The sequence below is a fragment of the Crassostrea angulata genome, chromosome 6, assembly GCF_025612915.1.
Source record: "Crassostrea angulata isolate pt1a10 chromosome 6, ASM2561291v2, whole genome shotgun sequence".
Classification (NCBI taxonomy): Eukaryota; Metazoa; Mollusca; class Bivalvia; order Ostreida; family Ostreidae; genus Magallana; species Magallana angulata.
This window is the reverse complement of record NC_069116.1, coordinates 50418255-50436093: the sequence shown is the minus strand read 5'-3', so window position 1 is coordinate 50436093 and position 17839 is coordinate 50418255. Positions and strand designations below refer to the sequence as shown.

The 17839-nt window shown below is 33.3% G+C and overlaps 2 protein-coding genes across 3 annotated transcripts; one reads left to right on the top strand and one right to left on the bottom strand.

The window, feature by feature from the left end:
* Positions 1-542: 542 nt before the first annotated feature.
* Positions 543-7297, top strand: LOC128187592 (uncharacterized). Its single transcript, XM_052858007.1, has 4 exons — positions 543-552; positions 1203-1751; positions 4063-5194; positions 7267-7297. The coding sequence occupies exons 1-4, from the start codon at positions 543-545 to the stop codon at positions 7295-7297; spliced, it is 1722 nt and encodes a 573-aa protein (XP_052713967.1).
* Positions 7298-11345: 4048 nt separating this feature from the next.
* On the bottom strand, positions 11346-16180 carry LOC128186979 (dysbindin-like). 2 transcript variants are annotated; one of them, XM_052856978.1, is made up of 8 exons: positions 16033-16180; positions 15626-15724; positions 15273-15333; positions 14332-14464; positions 13119-13274; positions 12876-13016; positions 12474-12599; positions 11346-11793 (listed from the first exon to the last, which is right to left on the bottom strand). In XM_052856978.1, the coding sequence occupies exons 1-8, from the start codon at positions 16089-16091 to the stop codon at positions 11585-11587; spliced, it is 984 nt and encodes a 327-aa protein (XP_052712938.1). In that variant the 5' UTR covers positions 16092-16180; the 3' UTR covers positions 11346-11584. The 2 variants fall into 2 exon arrangements, with proteins under 2 accessions (XP_052712938.1, XP_052712939.1); XM_052856979.1 differs by lacking the exon at positions 16033-16180 and adding an exon at positions 15887-16002.
* Positions 16181-17839: the final 1659 nt, after the last annotated feature.

The window sequence follows — 17839 nt, the reverse complement described above, 5'->3', positions numbered from 1 at the left end:
ATTATTATTTACAATGCTTCAGTAATGAATTTCTAATGATCATCCAAAATTTAATTGTCAGTTGTAGAGTTATAAGCAAGATGCAGAGCTTACAATTCTTTGTTATGTATTCAAGGCGTATGCAATGTTTTTGTTTACATTTGTTCAATATATACATTTAAAAGTTCATTTCAAGCTGACTGTTCTATCTGTTAATTTGTTTCAAACATAAATAAAAAGTTGCTAGCATTGGTCACAATAATTTTACATCTAAACCTGGAATTTTCCTATCGGAATTTAAATTGTAAAACAAAAAATGACCCAGCTTAGCTTTGTTTTCGTACCAATAAATTCTAAACACTGTATCTAGAAGCTTATAATTCGATGACTGACACTCAAATGTTACTTGACTATGAGAAATGCTTTACTGAAGCATTGCAAACATTTAAAAGACAGCAAAAATCAACCAAAACCACAACCATGATAAATGCAGTTTTCTGGCATTATGACAAACATATGAAAAGAAGAGAGTCAACAAGTTCATTGATATGTATATTTTAGGGATGTCAACGAGTACCCGGTTAACCGGGTACACGATCGAATGTCCGAGTATCGAATATATGTACTAAAATCGGTACTCGGTTACTCAGATATATATTTTTTAATATTTCTAAGTTTATTTAATACATGTAATGCATTAAAACATCGGTTTTAAAACTTAAAATGTCCATTGCACTTGTACATACAGTAATTAGGATTTCTTACGCCTCTAAATATGCTAAATGACCGTTATCGCCCGTGGCAGTGTTTATATAGTAATTATCGTGACCAAGCACCTGTTACCTAGCTTTTCTCACCTTTGGCTGTCTTCTACCCTTATTTTTGGCTTACTTCAATGATTTGTTTTCACTGAACATCGTTGATATAGTCTATTATATAAATTAGATAGCCCACAGTAGAGAAATTAAACAGACCTAAAATGCCGCCACCGACTTCAAAGGTCTTGAAATACTAAGTGCTTATAATTCTTACAACGGAAACACACTTACGGGGAAACCTCCCATTAGATCATGTGGGTTTTTTTCTACAAAAGTGACCAAGGTTTTACAGTTATCAATGTACTTGTTCATATTTATTTACACTTTAACCGAGTACCCGGGTACTCGATCGGAAAAACGTCCGAGTAACCGAGTACTAAAAATTGACCGACTTGACATACCTAGTATATTTCTATTTATTGTGTTTGTTTTATTTTACAGACACAAATGTTGAACCACCCGAAAAGAAAATAGAAGAACTTAAAGAGCTTATGAAGTATCTAGTTCACATACTGAAACAAGAACTTCGTGTCAATGATTTGAAAGAGAAAGTTGTTATTCATTCAAAATCTGTCAATGAACATTTCTCCGAACAATTAATAAAAGATCTTCAAAGTCTGAAAGATATCAATGACTATAGCCAATTGGATACATCCTTGGTATTTGCAATGCTACGTAACTTCTGTGAGAATATAAAACCTCCAAGCAGAGGCTGGGACTATGAACCTCCAGATGATGAAACGCATGTTGGTGCAGACATTGAAAGGATAAGATCTATGTGGAACAAGTATTGCGATAATGACTCGCAGTTTAAACACCTTGAAGATGTGTATAAACGGATGAAACAGAAGTATGGAACTGTAGCAGTTCAGGGGGATGATGGTATTATGAAATCTTCAAGTAAAGATGAAGAGAATACAGAAGGATCTGAATTGATGAAGGAAAAAATAAACAGTAAGGATATTTTTTATAGCATTTTAAAAAACTAAACTTGGGGGCTTAACTTTCAAATTTGTCAGATTTAAATGTTGTTTTATTGTGATCGGCTTCAGCCGATCACTGTTGTGTCCATATGAGGCATCCGCCAAATGCTTCCACGTGCGCACACATTTCGCTTGCATAAGTAGTTCTTATAAAAACTTGAAGGTTTGGTTTACTATTAATATAACATTTTACTCAGCTTTATTTCAATTCATTTACCTTAAGAAATGCAAACATACATTAAATACAGTTCGACCTGTTAATTCAAGAATGCACATTTTGTCTCACGCATAAGAATTTCGATCGAAAGATTCATTCAGTAATGCAGTTGACCTCGATGAACTGATCATAAGAAGATGCTCCATGAACTGACCTCGGATCTATTGATATTGCATAATAGCTAGGAAGACGGCTTGATTTATAAACAAGGTTACGTTATAATGCGACCTCAATAGCAAGTTATGATGGCATTCAATGTTTTTCAGTCGCATTCAATTATTTTGATACAACTTTTTCTTTCTATACGTGTTAATGCTCTTTGAAGAGCCCTACTCAGTATTCTGAAGAAGAAGATACAATAACATTTAATAATTACGTTAAAAATATAAAACTAGACAAGGAGTTTATGAACGGCTTTCCCCAGTTTTTTTTTAATTAAATTTGTTGACGGTTTATAAAGATGAAATTATGGTGTACAGATTCGAAATATTCCATATTTTGTAAAAATACAGTACTTTTTAAATTATTTTACATCAAACTGATCATGTTGATTGCTTCTACCTATCTATATATCATTATTGCTGATCATTCCTTTAAAAGGAATACTTGTTTGACATACTATTAGATTACCAGTACAATTGGTTTCCCTCGTCATGCTAGATATTTTTAGGTCTCCTGAGTCACTCAGGTGACCTATTGCAATTGGTCTTCGTCCGTCGTCGCGCGTCGTTTGTAACAATTTTACATTTTTAACTTCTTCTTGAAAACTACCAGGCCAATTGTTACCATTTTTGGTGTGAAGCATCTCTATGGTAAGAAGAATCTAAATTGTGAAATTCATGACTCTACCACCCCTGGGGTGCCACGGGCGGGGCCAAATATGCAAAAAAAGCCACATTTTCAAAAATCTTCTTCTCTACTCCCACACATGCTAGGAAAATGTTGTGATGTCCATGAAGCCCTCTACCAAAATTGTGATATTCATGGCCCCTGGGTCAGGGGTTCTGGCTCTAGAGTGGGGCCAATATGGCCATATAGTAAAAATGTATTAAATTTTTAAAAAACTTCTTCTCTATTCCCATATATATTTGTCAAAAAATTGTGAAATTCATGGCCCCTGGGTCAGGGGTTCAGGACTTTGGAGGGGGGGATATAGTGTTAATGCATATTATGTATAAAAATCTTCTTCTCTATTATCGCACATCTGTATGAAAAACTGACTTCATAATTATGTTTACCAGGAAGTCCCCTGCTAAAATTTTAAATTTCATGTCCCCTGGAGTATGGGTTTTGACTCTAGGACAGGGCCCAAATGGATGTATAGGTGTTAATGCATATAGTGTTTAAAAATTATCTTCTTTACTCCCAAACACCTAAAAGGAAAACTGAATTCATGATTTTGTAGACCAGATCTTTAAGTTTTTTACCAAAATTGTAGGTAACATAGTTCATGTTGAAAGATTTCAGGCAGGAAGGTGGTCGTTATTACAGATTTATAATTTTTCTACTCCAGAAAGAAAACTAATTAAATGCATATATGAGACTCCTTGACAAGTTTGTGTATGGGTTATATGCTACTCAGGTGACCGTTAATGCCAATTGGCCTCTTATTTGTGAATGGTTTCTTGTACATGTCTGATGAAAAGACTGACAACAGAATGTATTTTGATTAAATAAAGAGACATGAATACAAAGCGCTAACACAATGACCCACATAACTGGTGTATGTCTTATAAGGTCTTAGATATGATTTTGGATCAAAATTTTATTTTTAATTTTTAGCTCAGCTGAGTGAAAGCTTAAGTGAGCTTAAGATTAAAACACAGGGTTTTATAATTTATAAGGCATATGATCGTCTATAGAGAAAGATGTATAGATATAAATTGTGAATTAATTACATTTGTTATTGCAGATTTATTGCCATTTGTTTTAAGAGATAAATGATTTTGCAAAATGAATCAACAGATCACTAGGAATTTGTGTACATAAATTTTTGAACTGTTACCTTAACACATGTATCTACACATGGCCTATGTTTCACACTTTTATACTTTTTGTTCTTAAGGTATAAAGCTAAATCCAGATTGTACTGTGGAGAAAGGTATTGTCATCACGGAAAACGTAACCACAGCATTAAGACTTCTTAAATCAAGAAATGTTGTGATTCTAAAAGGTGTGATTGGGTGTGGCAAAACACATGCTTTAAAAGCCATCCAAAACCACTTCCAAGGAAAAGACTGGGAGACAGAGTGGGTGGAATCTGAAATTTTGCAAGAGAAAATCTCCACCAATGGACCGACAATCGTACTTTGTGATAATCTCTTTGGACAATTTGGGAACTGTGTATTTTCACAGACTGATGTTGAAAAAAACGAAAAGACTCTTGGTGCAATTGAAGGAGCTGGTGACAATATCAAAGTTGTAATTGGAATTCACACACATGTTTTTGATGAAGTCAACAAAAGTTTAAAACTTTACTTAATTAACAAGAAAAACATCATAGTAGATATGGATAAACTTTCAGAAGCAGAGTCATTATTGATTTTCAAAGAACAAGTAAAACAGGGACATTGCAGTAAAATGGATTCCGACTGTTGGTTTAAAACAGTTGGATTTCAATCAGTGCTAGATAAGCTATCTAAGAACCAAGGTCACATTGGGGGTCCTTTCTTAAGTCTAATGTATTGTAATCAGCATGAGCTGTTCTCTGATGAATCCTTTTCTGTCAACCCTGTTCAGACATTAATTCAATACTTTCATAGAATAAGACAAGATTCTCCTACACTCTTCCATTGCCTTGTTTATTTGATGTGTGTTCAAGAGCACAACTTCGAAAGGGAACTAGAGGAAGTTGCTGGGATAAGTATCGATATAACACATAATACACTAGAAAATATTATCTCACAGCATGGTTTTACATTTATTCAAGGTGAGGATAAGGAAAAAAGTGAAACTCTCGCTCATGATATTTTGACGATAGTTTTATTTAAATCAGCATCAGAGGAACACGAAACCTTCATGCCAGTTGCTCAGAAATGTAAAGTTGACATAATCATTCAGCTTTTGAGACCTGCAAATGGTACATATGGTAACCTTTGCTGTGAATTTAACGGCGCAGCAAGTAAATTTGATAAATTTAGAGATTGTGGAAAGGAGTGTGTGTTCCAGTTGGCAAGAAAATATAATGTACCAGAAGGGCAAGTAAACCATCCATTCAAATCTGAGGAAATTTTTAAAGAAAAATATAAAAAATATTTAGAAAAAAACCAAACAAGTCTTAAATCATGATAAGAAAAATACTTTATCAATGTTTATGCTATATCAAGTACATATGCTTGTACATGTAACATTTGGTTATTGTTATTTATATACACTTGTGTGTATATATATATATATATATATATATATATATATATATATATATATATATATATATATATATAAATCTATGTTTGTGTGTGTGTGTGTGTGTGTGTGTGTGTGTGTGTGTGTGTGTGTGTGTGTGTGTGTGTGTGTGGATAATTTCTTTACCTGCATATTCTTTTTTACACATGCCATTGTATATTTTTTTGTTTTCTTTTGAGCTGTAGATAATTTAGAGTGATTTCACTCAAACGTATGTTAACCAGTCAACTAAATTCAAGCTTTTTTTTCTCTTTTATGTACATCTAAAAGTATTTCATTTGAATTTCAATGACTCTAATTAAATATTTTAAAAATGAAAGTTTAATTTTACTTGATATTGAATCCCATTTTAGAAAAAATACTTGCTACAGAATCATAAAATTTTCCATGTTTTCATAATTTACGGCTACATGTTTTAAGGAGGCTGGGTGGTCAACAAATTTCAAAAAACATATGATTTTCCAAAATGTTTTAGATGTGATTTGTTTAAATAAACTATCATTTAGTAAAAAAAAAAATAGTATCACGGTATTTAGGATTTAAATTTTGAATGTTTTGCTATATCTTTATACAGAGCTTAGGGAGATTTATATATATTCTAAAGATGGACATGACCATCTATTCCTCCTAAAATTACGTTTCCTAGCTATTGATAAGTTATGTATTTGGATAACTGATATCTGACAAGTTGAACGAAGAAAGTATGTGCTCATTTAAAGTGCACACAGTTTTATAATAATTGGACACATAAACTTGTCATTGTTTAAGGAGAAACTGAGTTTCATTGTTTATTGAATTTGATATGTTAAAACTCTTTGTGTGTAGATATAAAAACATATTGAAAAAAATGTCGCCTGTAGGACAGACAAAACATGGTAATAAATATAGACTTTTGAGTGCATTTTCTAATTGTTTAAATCATATCATTTTACATTATTCACGCGAAGTTCTGGTAATTGACAAATTTCTTAAGCGTGATCGTATAGAATTTACATAACACCTCGCAGATTCTCTCAGTTCTCAATCTTAATAGTAAGCCTAAAGTTCCCAGTCCCCAATTCAAATCTCGTTCTAAAAACTAGCATTTTTAACACGGGTTTATACATACAACAAACTTTATCTTTATGATAAACGTGATGACTTCAATGTTGTAGCAATAAACTGTCCTTTTCGATATATTAAAGTAGTCATGCTGTATATTTTGTTTGATAAAATGAAATATATCGGAAAGGACAATACCTTCATCACCTGCATATGGTGTTTTTGTCTCTCAGTTAATTCGATACGCAAGCTAGGCATGCTCTTTGTATGAACAGGTTCTACATGTACATGTAAAAAAAAACTACTATATAGTATATGAAATGTAAGACAATTTAAAATTCAATTAATATATAAATTATCTAAATATTTATACTCCGTTGTGTGCAAGTTATTATTCATTTAGGTAAACTGAATGCATTATTATGATATTCTACAAGCCTTGAGCAAAAATTGTGAATTTATGGCCACTGTGTCGGGGGTCAGGCTCTAGGACGGGGTTAATATGGCCATATAATGAAAATGTATTCCATCTTAGATTATCTTCCTCTCTTTCATCCACAGCAGGGAAAGACAAACTAAATGCATGTTTATTATACTCATGAAACTTCTTTAACTAAATTGTGATATTTGTGACCCCTTGGTCGGGGTTCAGGATCCTTGGGTAGGGCCAATATGGCCACATGGTGAAAATGTATCGAAGTTTAGATTTTCTACTGTACTTTCACGTAGGATATTAGCTGCAGGTCTGTAACTCCCGGTCTGAAAAAATTTGCAATAATAAAATTTTTGAATGTTATAAAGTGTTAATTTTTTTATGTATCAGTATGTGTCTGAAGGACATATCCATCATATGACAAAACATTTCTTTTTCAATTTGTTAATGATTAACTTTTTAAAAATTATTTTACAAAAAAACACGGAGTTTTACTGTTCTGAGTGAAATTAATTGTCCATGGGGCAGGTTTTGATGTTTTCTATTTATTTATCATTTTTTTTGGGGGGGGGGGGGTCGCAAATGTAGCCGTATAGTGAACATTTAATTTGTTTTAGGTAACTTATTGCTGCCATATTTTAGGAAATCTCCTTTAATTTTATATTCATTCAAAAGTTTACAATGTTTGACACCTGGAGCTAGGATATAAATAATCCGACATATTTGATAAAGAAAAATTAAAACTTGCAGACAGTGGAGTATAAATACTTATATAATTTATATATTTTGACAAACTAAACAGCAGAGACATATGTATACTTGCAAAGTATGTAATAATTATTAAATTTTAAATTGTCTTACATTTCATATAGTTTTTTTTTTTTACATGTACATGATATAGAAAATATAAAAATGAAATGGATTCGCACTTATTTCAAACTTTTGATTGATAGGTATACAGTGATGTACATTTTACGAATATAAAGTTGTATATTTCACCGATAATTTCGTATACATGTATTTTATGCAAGCCCTTTGATCATATATATACGCGTTCAGTTGTTAAACTGGACTTCAGAGCTACCTGTGTACACATTGACGATCTGTCAAATCAGCGTCCTGATGGAGGTTTGTGTATACAGCTTGTGTCAGGAGAAGATAAAGAAAATGGGGAAATTAGATAGCACAAATGCCCGTTCTGTTTAGTCGTAAAATACAATTTCAAAAATGTTTGTTTTTTTCAATCAATTATATTTGATGTTATAATTCATGTTTGCAAAGGAAAATCTCTAACTCTATTCAGTTTAGAATGTTTTAACAAAATATAAGGAAAAAATAAGATCCTCAAGTTTTGGTGGTATTGAACCCACGTCCTAAAAACCCTAGTTCTTTAATATTACCTAATGCCTGGTGCTCTAACCACTGAGCCGTTTCAGTAACAAGAAAATGTGTTGTTCAAATGTTATATGAGACATATATCATCATTACATGAGTTATATGTCATCTTTCTACGTTTTTGTTGACAAAAATCTGTTTGATTACCATTAAACCTTAATTAGACTATGACAAAATATGGAGCTCAGACCGACTCTACAAGAGAAAAGGCATTGAAGTTCTAAAAATGTCACTATTTGGATGTTTTGACACATATTCGCTATTGTAAATCAACCTATTACAAATATTTAATATACATAAAGTTACAAACCGATGTTTTGTTGAATAAACATGCTTTTCAATTATTTTAATTAAGAAAAATTATAACGGATTTATTGATATTTTAATTTTGCAGCATCTTATCTCTCCTCATATAGGTATTTTATTCAGTCATATTCACCCGTCTACTTTCTATATAGTAAATATTCGATAGCATCTTTGCTCTGCATGATGCTCACTTCTATTGTCTAACGGGAATGATTCATGCAAGATACTGGCCTGTAAACAGAATAATGTTTATGGATCGACATCGAAACGATGCATTCTTGAAAATTACAATCGCAATTTGTCAAAGGAGTTAATTCAGTTAAAATTCATTTCTGATTTTATTACAAGCCTCGAACAAAATTGCAAACGCAATATCACAGACCTTTTGTGATAAGTCCATTCACTGATCACGGTCAACTCCTTTGTGCTTCTCTGTTCGTTATGTTCCGTAAAATATCTTAGAAGTTAAAATCGCTTTCCTCTATAATGTCGGAGGAAAATCATAATGCTCTTGAATCTAATTCTGCGATAGAGTTTCCCTGAAAATGCTCGATAGACACACGTGTCATCACACCGAAAATAAATACATGATCTTGGTACAATAGTCGAGGTGTACACGTATTTGAAGAAATTAATATAAGCATACGTTTACATATTACGTGACCTTTTCGCCAAATTCTCATCGATCCTGATAATACATCTTACAGATGTTGAAGGTTTATGGCATATATAAAGTCGCATCGAATACGCCTACCGAAATCAATGTCACCAGTTCAACTCAGGTGAACAATATCAGTTTATAATGGAAATTTAATTAGCATTTTTCAAGAAGTTAAATTTGATACATATTTCTCCTTTCACATATAGATATATTTTGACAGTTAGGCATTGAATGCTTATATTTGGATATCGTTGGACCTATAACACACCAAGCGCGGTGCAGACAAATTGAATACAGCGCGTTAGTGCGGTATAATACTTTGTTTGCACTATCTAAAGAAGTCAGGCAAGGTGGAGTTCTTTCTACATTCTTATACCTTGTGTTTATCAATGATCTGCTGCGGGAACTTTTAGATCAGTCCATTCACATTGGTATATCTGACATAACTAGCTTCAATCCAACGTTGGCTGATGACAGTTCTCTAATAGCACTTTCGCCCAGCGGTCTCTAAAGAACGCTAGAAATAGCATGACTACTCCAAACGATGGAGATACAATTTCAACGCAATTAAATCTAGTATTCTCAATTTTCACCCATCAGAGACTCCTCCCGACTTTTTATTATGTATGGCAACTTGTGCTCATCCTGTTCACCTTGCAAAAACGTACAACCACCTAGGAATTCACTAGACCCTAGCGAACGAACAGCAAACGCATGTAGATTAAAAGGAAAAGCAGCTTATTTTGCACTGAATATATCCGAGCATCCGAGCATCTAAATCCAAAAACTATTTCTAAAATCCGCCAAAAAAGTTGTCCTCCCCTCCGTCCTTTATGGATCTGAGTTATGGTGTGACTTGAAGCAAAAGGATACTCAAAATCTCAACACTGTTCAACATTTTATCTGCAAACATGCAATGATGCTTCCGAAACAAATCAGATCCAATATGTGCAAGTCCTTACTTGATTTCCTCTGAAATCAACATACCAAAACTTCAATTCCTTGGTCGCCTTTGTATACTTGACACCAAAACTCTACCCAAAAGGATATTCCTCCACAGACTCTTCTCATACCTCTACTCCCTGGTTTGTAAGCCATACGGATTCATTCCGGACATAATCTCCATCCTTTCAAAATACAGTCTTACTCTACCTAAACGAAGGATATCCCCCCCCCCGAAATCAGAATGGAAAATTTTGGTGAATTAAAGCCTCTGTGCTTGAATATCATCTTCATTCCAGACGTCAACGGATGATTTCAGATCCCGACTTCATACCATTCAACATCATAATTGCAGGAAAGCCCCCCGTTGCCAATTCCTAGAAATATGTATGAAGTGGAACTCTGCAAATTTGTTGTTAAACTGTGGACGCTTCAAGACATACCTACAGAGACATGTCTCTTGTGTACATTGAAACTCTTCTTTTACCAAAGTGTTCGAGCATGTTACCACCTCCTGTTCAGAAACACTATTACTTTCACCAACGAATTCAGTGTTGAGTTAAGTGCTGGCTTGTTTGGTTTGAACCAACGTGACAGTTATCTCTTCCTCTTACATGTAGGAGCAAGATCATCTTCCGCCATTACCGCTGCTCGTGGTAGCAATGACTTACACTTGTTTAATTTTCGGTTTGTAAGAGACGCTGCAGCGTATTACTTCAAAAGAAGCCGCCCCATTATGCACTGACATTTTTATTTCTAATCACTTTTTTATTTTGTACATACTAGTAACTATTTTCACTGCGTTTTGAAATTATTACACTGTAAATATGTTATGCATTATGAAATCTCCACAAGGAGAAAATAAAGAAAGAATAAATGAAAAAAAACTAGCCCCCCCCCCCCAATTACAATTTGCTTCCGACGCCAAAAGGATTTGGGAATGAGCTTTCATGATAATGAGTAGTTGTCTTTAATTAACCTGGAAATGCAGTTTGGTTTCAGAAACCAAACTTATGCAGGTCAAAATGTAGATTTTAATTGACTCATAAACACATATTTGGGTATCTTGAATTCCAAAACGATACATGTAGAACAGACTACTATTATACTTGGAACCACATGTACAAGCTCATGTACTCCCTCTATCTGAGTATCAATCAAAATGATGTATTCAATAGATTATTTAATATAACAGCATATAATTGATAAACATAATTAAAACGTGTGTAACCTAATACATTGTATATTCATAACTGCATTATTTTCCACATTAAAAAACAATCACAAAGTGTAATACAAACATTCATGCGTTATTGTTTTTCTATAAAGCACAAATGAAATAAACTTCAAATAGTTCATATATTATGAAAGTAATGAATTATTTTGTTTCACAAGCACAATGCATCAGCTTTGTGGCTTAGTGGTGGACGTTTTTTCACTATCACTCCCCTCCGTCACATCCTCGGAGTCTGAGTAAGGTTCCTGGTCCCCGTGGGAGGCCCCAAGGTCATCCTCGTAGTATTCGTCCTCGACCTCCACATCCTCTGAGCTCCTAACAACGAGCGGGTCTTCCTCGTAATCACTGAGCGTGTCCTCTGTCTTATCGGTGGTTACTGTATGAAATGAAATATTGGGGTAACACATAATATATATTATTTTATTAAACTTTCATGTTAAATACTGAAATCTGATTGGTTTAGACGCAGTTGATAATATGTTCTATTACCCTCAGCGTTAGCAACACACTTGGCAAAGGGTAACACAACGAATTGTTACATGCGCGTAAATTATGCGCGTACGGTTCACCGTAAAATTCACGTCATTTCTATACAAAAGCAGTAAACATTTCTCTAAAATAAGACATTCAGTATAATAAAATAAATAGTGCCTGTTTGGGAGGATAACAGTTGAAATTGACACCCCTCTAAAACCATTGTCAACCTCCGCTTCGCGTCGGTTGACAATGGTTTTAGAGGGGTGTCAATTTCAACTGTTACCCTCCCAAACAGGCACTATTTATATAATATTGCTTTTGTGGGAAATATTGGGGGGGGGGGGGATATTTCTTTCATTCATATCAGAATAATGAAGTCTAGAATATCAATACCTATCATTGATTCTAATTATCAAGTTTAAAAAATTTTTATCATCAAAATTCATCAACAATTAGACAAAACGATAGAAAGAGCTTAAAAAGTACATATATTTGTTGAGAAATATAAGGTAGGCAATAAAATATATAGTTTTCATTATATGATGACTATGAACTTTGTACAACCACTGTAATACAGACCTGCTTCTACAGAGGGTGTGGTGTCCTCTTCCTGGAGGAAATCATCCAGGGCATGCTGGTCAGTGTCCACCACTATGTCTCCAAGGTCAGCCCTCTTACCACTGTCTGAACTGGATACAGACAAACCTGTGGGTGTATGAATACACAATTATGTTTATACGTTGGCTATATGTGTTATTTCATTATAAATATTGTGTAACAGACAAAACTATGAGTAACTTTAACACAATCATTGATTTTGATAAGCGAGTTCTTTCTTGAATGTTTTAATTGCTTTATCACTTTTAGTACAGAGGGTTCCACTTAATCTGTTAGCAATTTAACTGATAATTCGGTTACTCTGATATAATATAAAAACACCAAACCATTTCTTATATATCTGTAAAAAAAAGTGTGACTTGCGTTCTAATCTGCCATGTGTTCTGTAAAAGTCAATATCCTGGTCAAAAGCACTCTGGAATGTTTCCTGTCTCTCCTTCAGCTCTTTTTGTTTATGTTTTTCTAATTTCTGAACGGATTTCATATGGTCTTTTGCAAGTTGCACTGGGGGAAAAAGAATATATTTTTTTCATAATTACAAAAGTGTCATTAATAAATAACTAATTAGTGTGTCAAAAAAAAGTGGACATCAGACATTGTAAGTACCCTTTAACTTCTCTAAATCATCCATCTTCCTGTTGCGGTAGGCTGCCAGTTTTTGAGAGTCCACCAGTTTTGCATTCTGTAGTTCCTGTTTCTCACATATATTCTCCAGTTGTATCAGTGCTGACTCTACATGGTCATACTCCTCATCTAGTGTAGCTGAAAACATCAAAGCCTAGTTTGTTTATAAAGTCACACTAATATTTGTGACACTGTTGTTGCGATATTTTTTTTATATACCCCCGGTAGATATGTAAAAGAGGCATGGTCACAATTTCGGTAAAAAATTAATTTTCCTACTTTTATGTTTACAATGCTTCAATAAGGTACTTTTCATTGGCAACCAAAATTTGAGTGTCATACATTTAATTATAAGCGAGTTACAAAGCTTTCAATTCTTTGCCATGTAAACAAAGCTCTGCATGGTTTACATTTTGAATGTTGAAGTTAAAATTTCAGTTTTAAACCTAAAATGAATGTGTTACACATTAGAACTGTTTATTTATGCTTAAAATAAATAAGAAGATAGAAAAATCAGCTTGAAAAAAGATTTTTTTACTGACATATTGAACCTATGTAAACAAAAACAGGGCACTTGCCTTGTTTACATGACAAAGTATTGTGAGCCCTGTATCTTGCTTATAACTCTACGACCGACCCCTCTACGACTGACTCTCAAATTTCATTCCTAAAGCAATGTCATAATGAAAAAAGAAAAAGAAAATTATACCAAAATCGTGACCATGCCCCTTAAAAACATACAAATGAATTTCTTATTTTCCTGCAGCTTATTAAAGAATAGGTGACAGCTAGTTAGCTCAATGTTGATCAAAGGTATGGTTTATTCATACATCATAAAAAAATAGAACATGACAATGTTTTGTAAACTGGTTATTAATTAAAGTTCAGTAGTTAAACGAATAATAAATTAAATCTGTAATGCATTTAAGTCAAGACCCATGATCATTACCCTTGACTAATTATTCAGACAAATTGAAATGACAGAATTATTGTACAAGTGGATAAGCAAAAATAAGTACATGTAACAATGTGTGTATAGTACAGTTACAGGTGATGAAATCTGAATGAGAAATGCAATGTTTTTTCATGTAAGAGTTTTTGTATATTACAATTGTAAGATCCAAAGAGTCGAGAATATTTCATGCTTCTCTGGAATATATCAGTCTTGAAAGTTAAGTTTATTATTTATTCAAACCTAAAACATCTGTAAGACTTTGTAGCTCCGATAAAATGAGAGGAAGTGATTTCACACTTTCATGGAGTTTTCCCAGGACTTCATTTTTTCTGTCATATTCCACAAAAAGGTTGTTTATCAAAACATCAACCTCCTGAAATTCATAAAATACAGTATTAATAATTTTATCTCTTAGCTTACCTTGCAAAACAATTAGGTTCAATCATTTCAAATGCACTATAAATGATAAATGTGTTGTTGTTTTGGAAACAGCAGAGTCATAAATAACAAAGATTGGCAACTCCGCCATTAGGGTGTTTTGTTGTTGAAAAATGGTACGGGACCAACCTTACTTTGAGAACTACATTGAGTAAACTGAGATAATGAACTTGAACCAAAAGTATATTGTTTTAATAAAAAGTGTGCATAGGTTTAAGACATTTTTGAAACAAAAAATTGAAAAATAAGAGTAATATATAGAAAATACATTGGCCAGCCATAAAACATTGGCGAAATCTCCGACGACGGGTAGCCAACTGCCTCCTAAAACTCCTCTTTTAATATAATTGTTTATATGACATAAACTCATGAAAATATAATATTTTGAATGTATTGGTAATAGGTTTTAGCTGTTTTAATTTCGATATAATTGTTTATTAGAAAGATATACTGATTTAAACTGGGAACACTTTACAATAGGGACCGCGCGATTTCGATCAGTTGCCAGTCTCTGTTATTTATGCCTTTAGAAACAGTAATGAGAACTTCAATATAATTTATTAATTTCTCACAAACATGCTTTTGTACTCTTTACAGATACTAGCACCCTAAAATGCTGAGTATATCAAACCTTTCCTTATGATAAATACATGTGTTTATAAATATATTCTCTGAAAGATTTTTTTAAGTAATAACTTATGTACTTGTATAGGTGTCTAATTAATGTCCTTGGATAAAGTTACCTCTGCTCGCCTTGCATTTTGCTCTGTGTTTTCATGGAGCTCTTTCCATATAAGTTGATATCTGTGAGAGCAATTATACTTTACAATTTTCAATGTGTTCAATTGTCTAAAATGCAATCTTTACCTGAGAGAGAAGCATAACTTCATGTAAGATTATATCAATATGATTTCAGATTTCAACCAAATACATGTACCTGGTACTATATTTCTCAATATAATCAGAAATATATAAACCTAATATAGACATTACTGGTTTTATTAAAAAGGGCATCAATAATTACAGTCATCCAATTCGTGTACACGTGGAAATGATAAAAAAAAAAAGAGGATTGAGAGATCAAATTAATTTATACCTTTGAAGTAGATCTGCTCCAGCATCTAAATTAAATGATGTTTTGGAATCATGAGTTGTGGTTTCATTGCTTGAGTCACGTGAAGTAAATGTCTTTAGCCTGTTCAAAAAATTAATGACCACCATAATGCAACTCGCATGCAGACATGTACACACATCTAGATCGTCCTTTAAGAACATCAATAAGACATGCATACCATAGAACAGTGAGTTTTTCAAACGTAGCTTTGCACAAACAATTAATTATACACTGTATACATACCCAGCTTTCAATGTTTCAAACACACTCATGTTTGTTTTTAGTAGTTTTTGTAAAAAATCGTATGATGTTTACATTTTCTTCCCAACCACCATTTTGAGCGATCACATGACTTTTGCTGAGAATTTCGAGCTCGATGTAAAACTTACCCCGATCTCAGTGTTCCAATGATATTCATTGTAACTATGTCTATTTCAAAAGCTGCCATTTTCTTGTATTAGATAGGCCTGTATGTACTATTACTATATTTTATCTACAGGCACGGTTAACTAGCTACATGTATATCATGTTTATAGCCTGCTGTTAAAATTTATCTTCAGTCGACTATCAGTGCAAATATTTGATTTTAGATCAGTATATAATCTAAATATGTTACAAAATATTTTGCATAGCAAGCGTTTATGATGTTTTGTTCTTACATTCACGTTGTATCATTAAATCATAACAACTAGAAGCAATGAATGCTGCATGTACGTGTATATATATCCGTAATAAGACGGACAGTCATATAAAATAACAATTTTCTGATCATGTAAGCATCTGACATCTTGCAACAAAACTATACAATGTGTAGCTTTTGACAACAAGATTCGCAAGTTCCTAACTGATATATTTTCATCTGAATAAAATGGGGAAAGTTAATGAGCTAGCTTTTCCTTAGGCCCTTAAACGATTATTAATAGACGCTCACGTATTATGTATGTGGCAGTTTAACAGAAAAAAACCCAAATTAAAACGGAAAAAGTTAACTTAATACGGTATTTAAAAAATAAATATCATATCCATAGCAATATTGATTAAAGATATATTACATATGATATATGGGGGGGGGGGGGGGGGTGGTCAGTCCTCTTAAATCTGTGTTTTTTTCCGCTTGTGTAACGGACCAAAGTTTGGATATATGTGGAAATAGTGATATTTCTCCGCCGATTTTTTTAATTTCCTACATGCCACCCAGCTTTGAAAGCAAACAATTTGGATATATCAACGGTATAAGCGTGCTATTCTACATTTACAATTTTGAAGTTTTCCTAAACATCTCTTACTCTTCATACATGTACAGTTTGTAAAGGTACTGATAAAAGCGCAAAATCTTCGCATAATATTCTCACCACACAATATATTTACGAATCCAATGTATTTTTGTTCCTTTATCAATTCGCTTCTCGCAGACACGTATTTTCATTTTTGAAAACGAGAGAAAATTGATAAGCTAAAAAACCCAAGAGAATAAAAAGGGGAAATAAAAAAAAGAAAGAATTAAAGAACCACTAACTTCATCGACCCCAAAATCCTTATGGGGTGGGTTGGTGTGTGCGTGTGTGTGTGTGTGTGGGGGGGGGGGGGGGGGTATATATTGTCATATCTTGAAACGTGTTCTAAATATATGTTTGTGAACTTTCTTTACAATTTTAACACTGTTCAAAAAAAATAAGGCAAAACAATTTATAAGAAAAAAATGTGTGAGGGCAATCCTGGTTTCCGTGCTAAGTGCCTACCCCTGGAATCGTGCCTACCCCTGGAATCGTGCCTACCCCTGGAATCTTGCCTACCCCTGGAATCTTGCCTCGAGAGTGCCATGCTTCGCAATGTTAGCACACTCCAACCGTGTGCTTGCTTTGGAACATAAGTTGTGCCGAAATTCGATATGTTCGAAGATCTATTTAATACTGATTCTGCTGAAATTTGTGGTCTGCAGTTCGATACCCTTTTCTTCGTTTAGAGCGGCCACATTTCATATACATACGTATATTCTCTAAATTCTATATCTTTTAAAATGAACGATGCATGCCTCAGAAAAACAGGCATTTGTGTTTTATCCGGTTATAATCATATTCTAGTGAAATTTCAAAATTTAATTAATTTTTTGTTGGGGGGGGGGGGGGAGTTAGTAGATTTCTTTAATTCCACTATAATCAAACAACAGGTGTAAATGTAACCATGGGAATTTTGTAA

Excerpts from the sequence above, each read along its gene's own strand:
- LOC128187592 (XM_052858007.1), top strand. Across the intron at positions 1,752-4,062 it reads GATGAAGGAAAAAATAAACA|GTATAAAGCTAAATCCAGAT; the intron begins GTAAGGATATTT and ends TTTGTTCTTAAG. Across the intron at positions 5,195-7,266 it reads AAATATAATGTACCAGAAGG|TATGTGTCTGAAGGACATAT; the intron begins GCAAGTAAACCA and ends TTTATGTATCAG.
- LOC128186979 (XM_052856978.1), bottom strand. The coding sequence starts at position 16,091 with ATGGCAGCTTTTGAAATAGACATAGTTACAATGAATATCATTGGAACA. Across the intron at positions 14,465-15,272 it reads AAAATGCAAGGCGAGCAGAG|GAGGTTGATGTTTTGATAAA; the intron begins GTAACTTTATCC and ends TATGAATTTCAG. Across the intron at positions 13,017-13,118 it reads TGATTTAGAGAAGTTAAAGG|TGCAACTTGCAAAAGACCAT; the intron begins GTACTTACAATG and ends TTTTTCCCCCAG.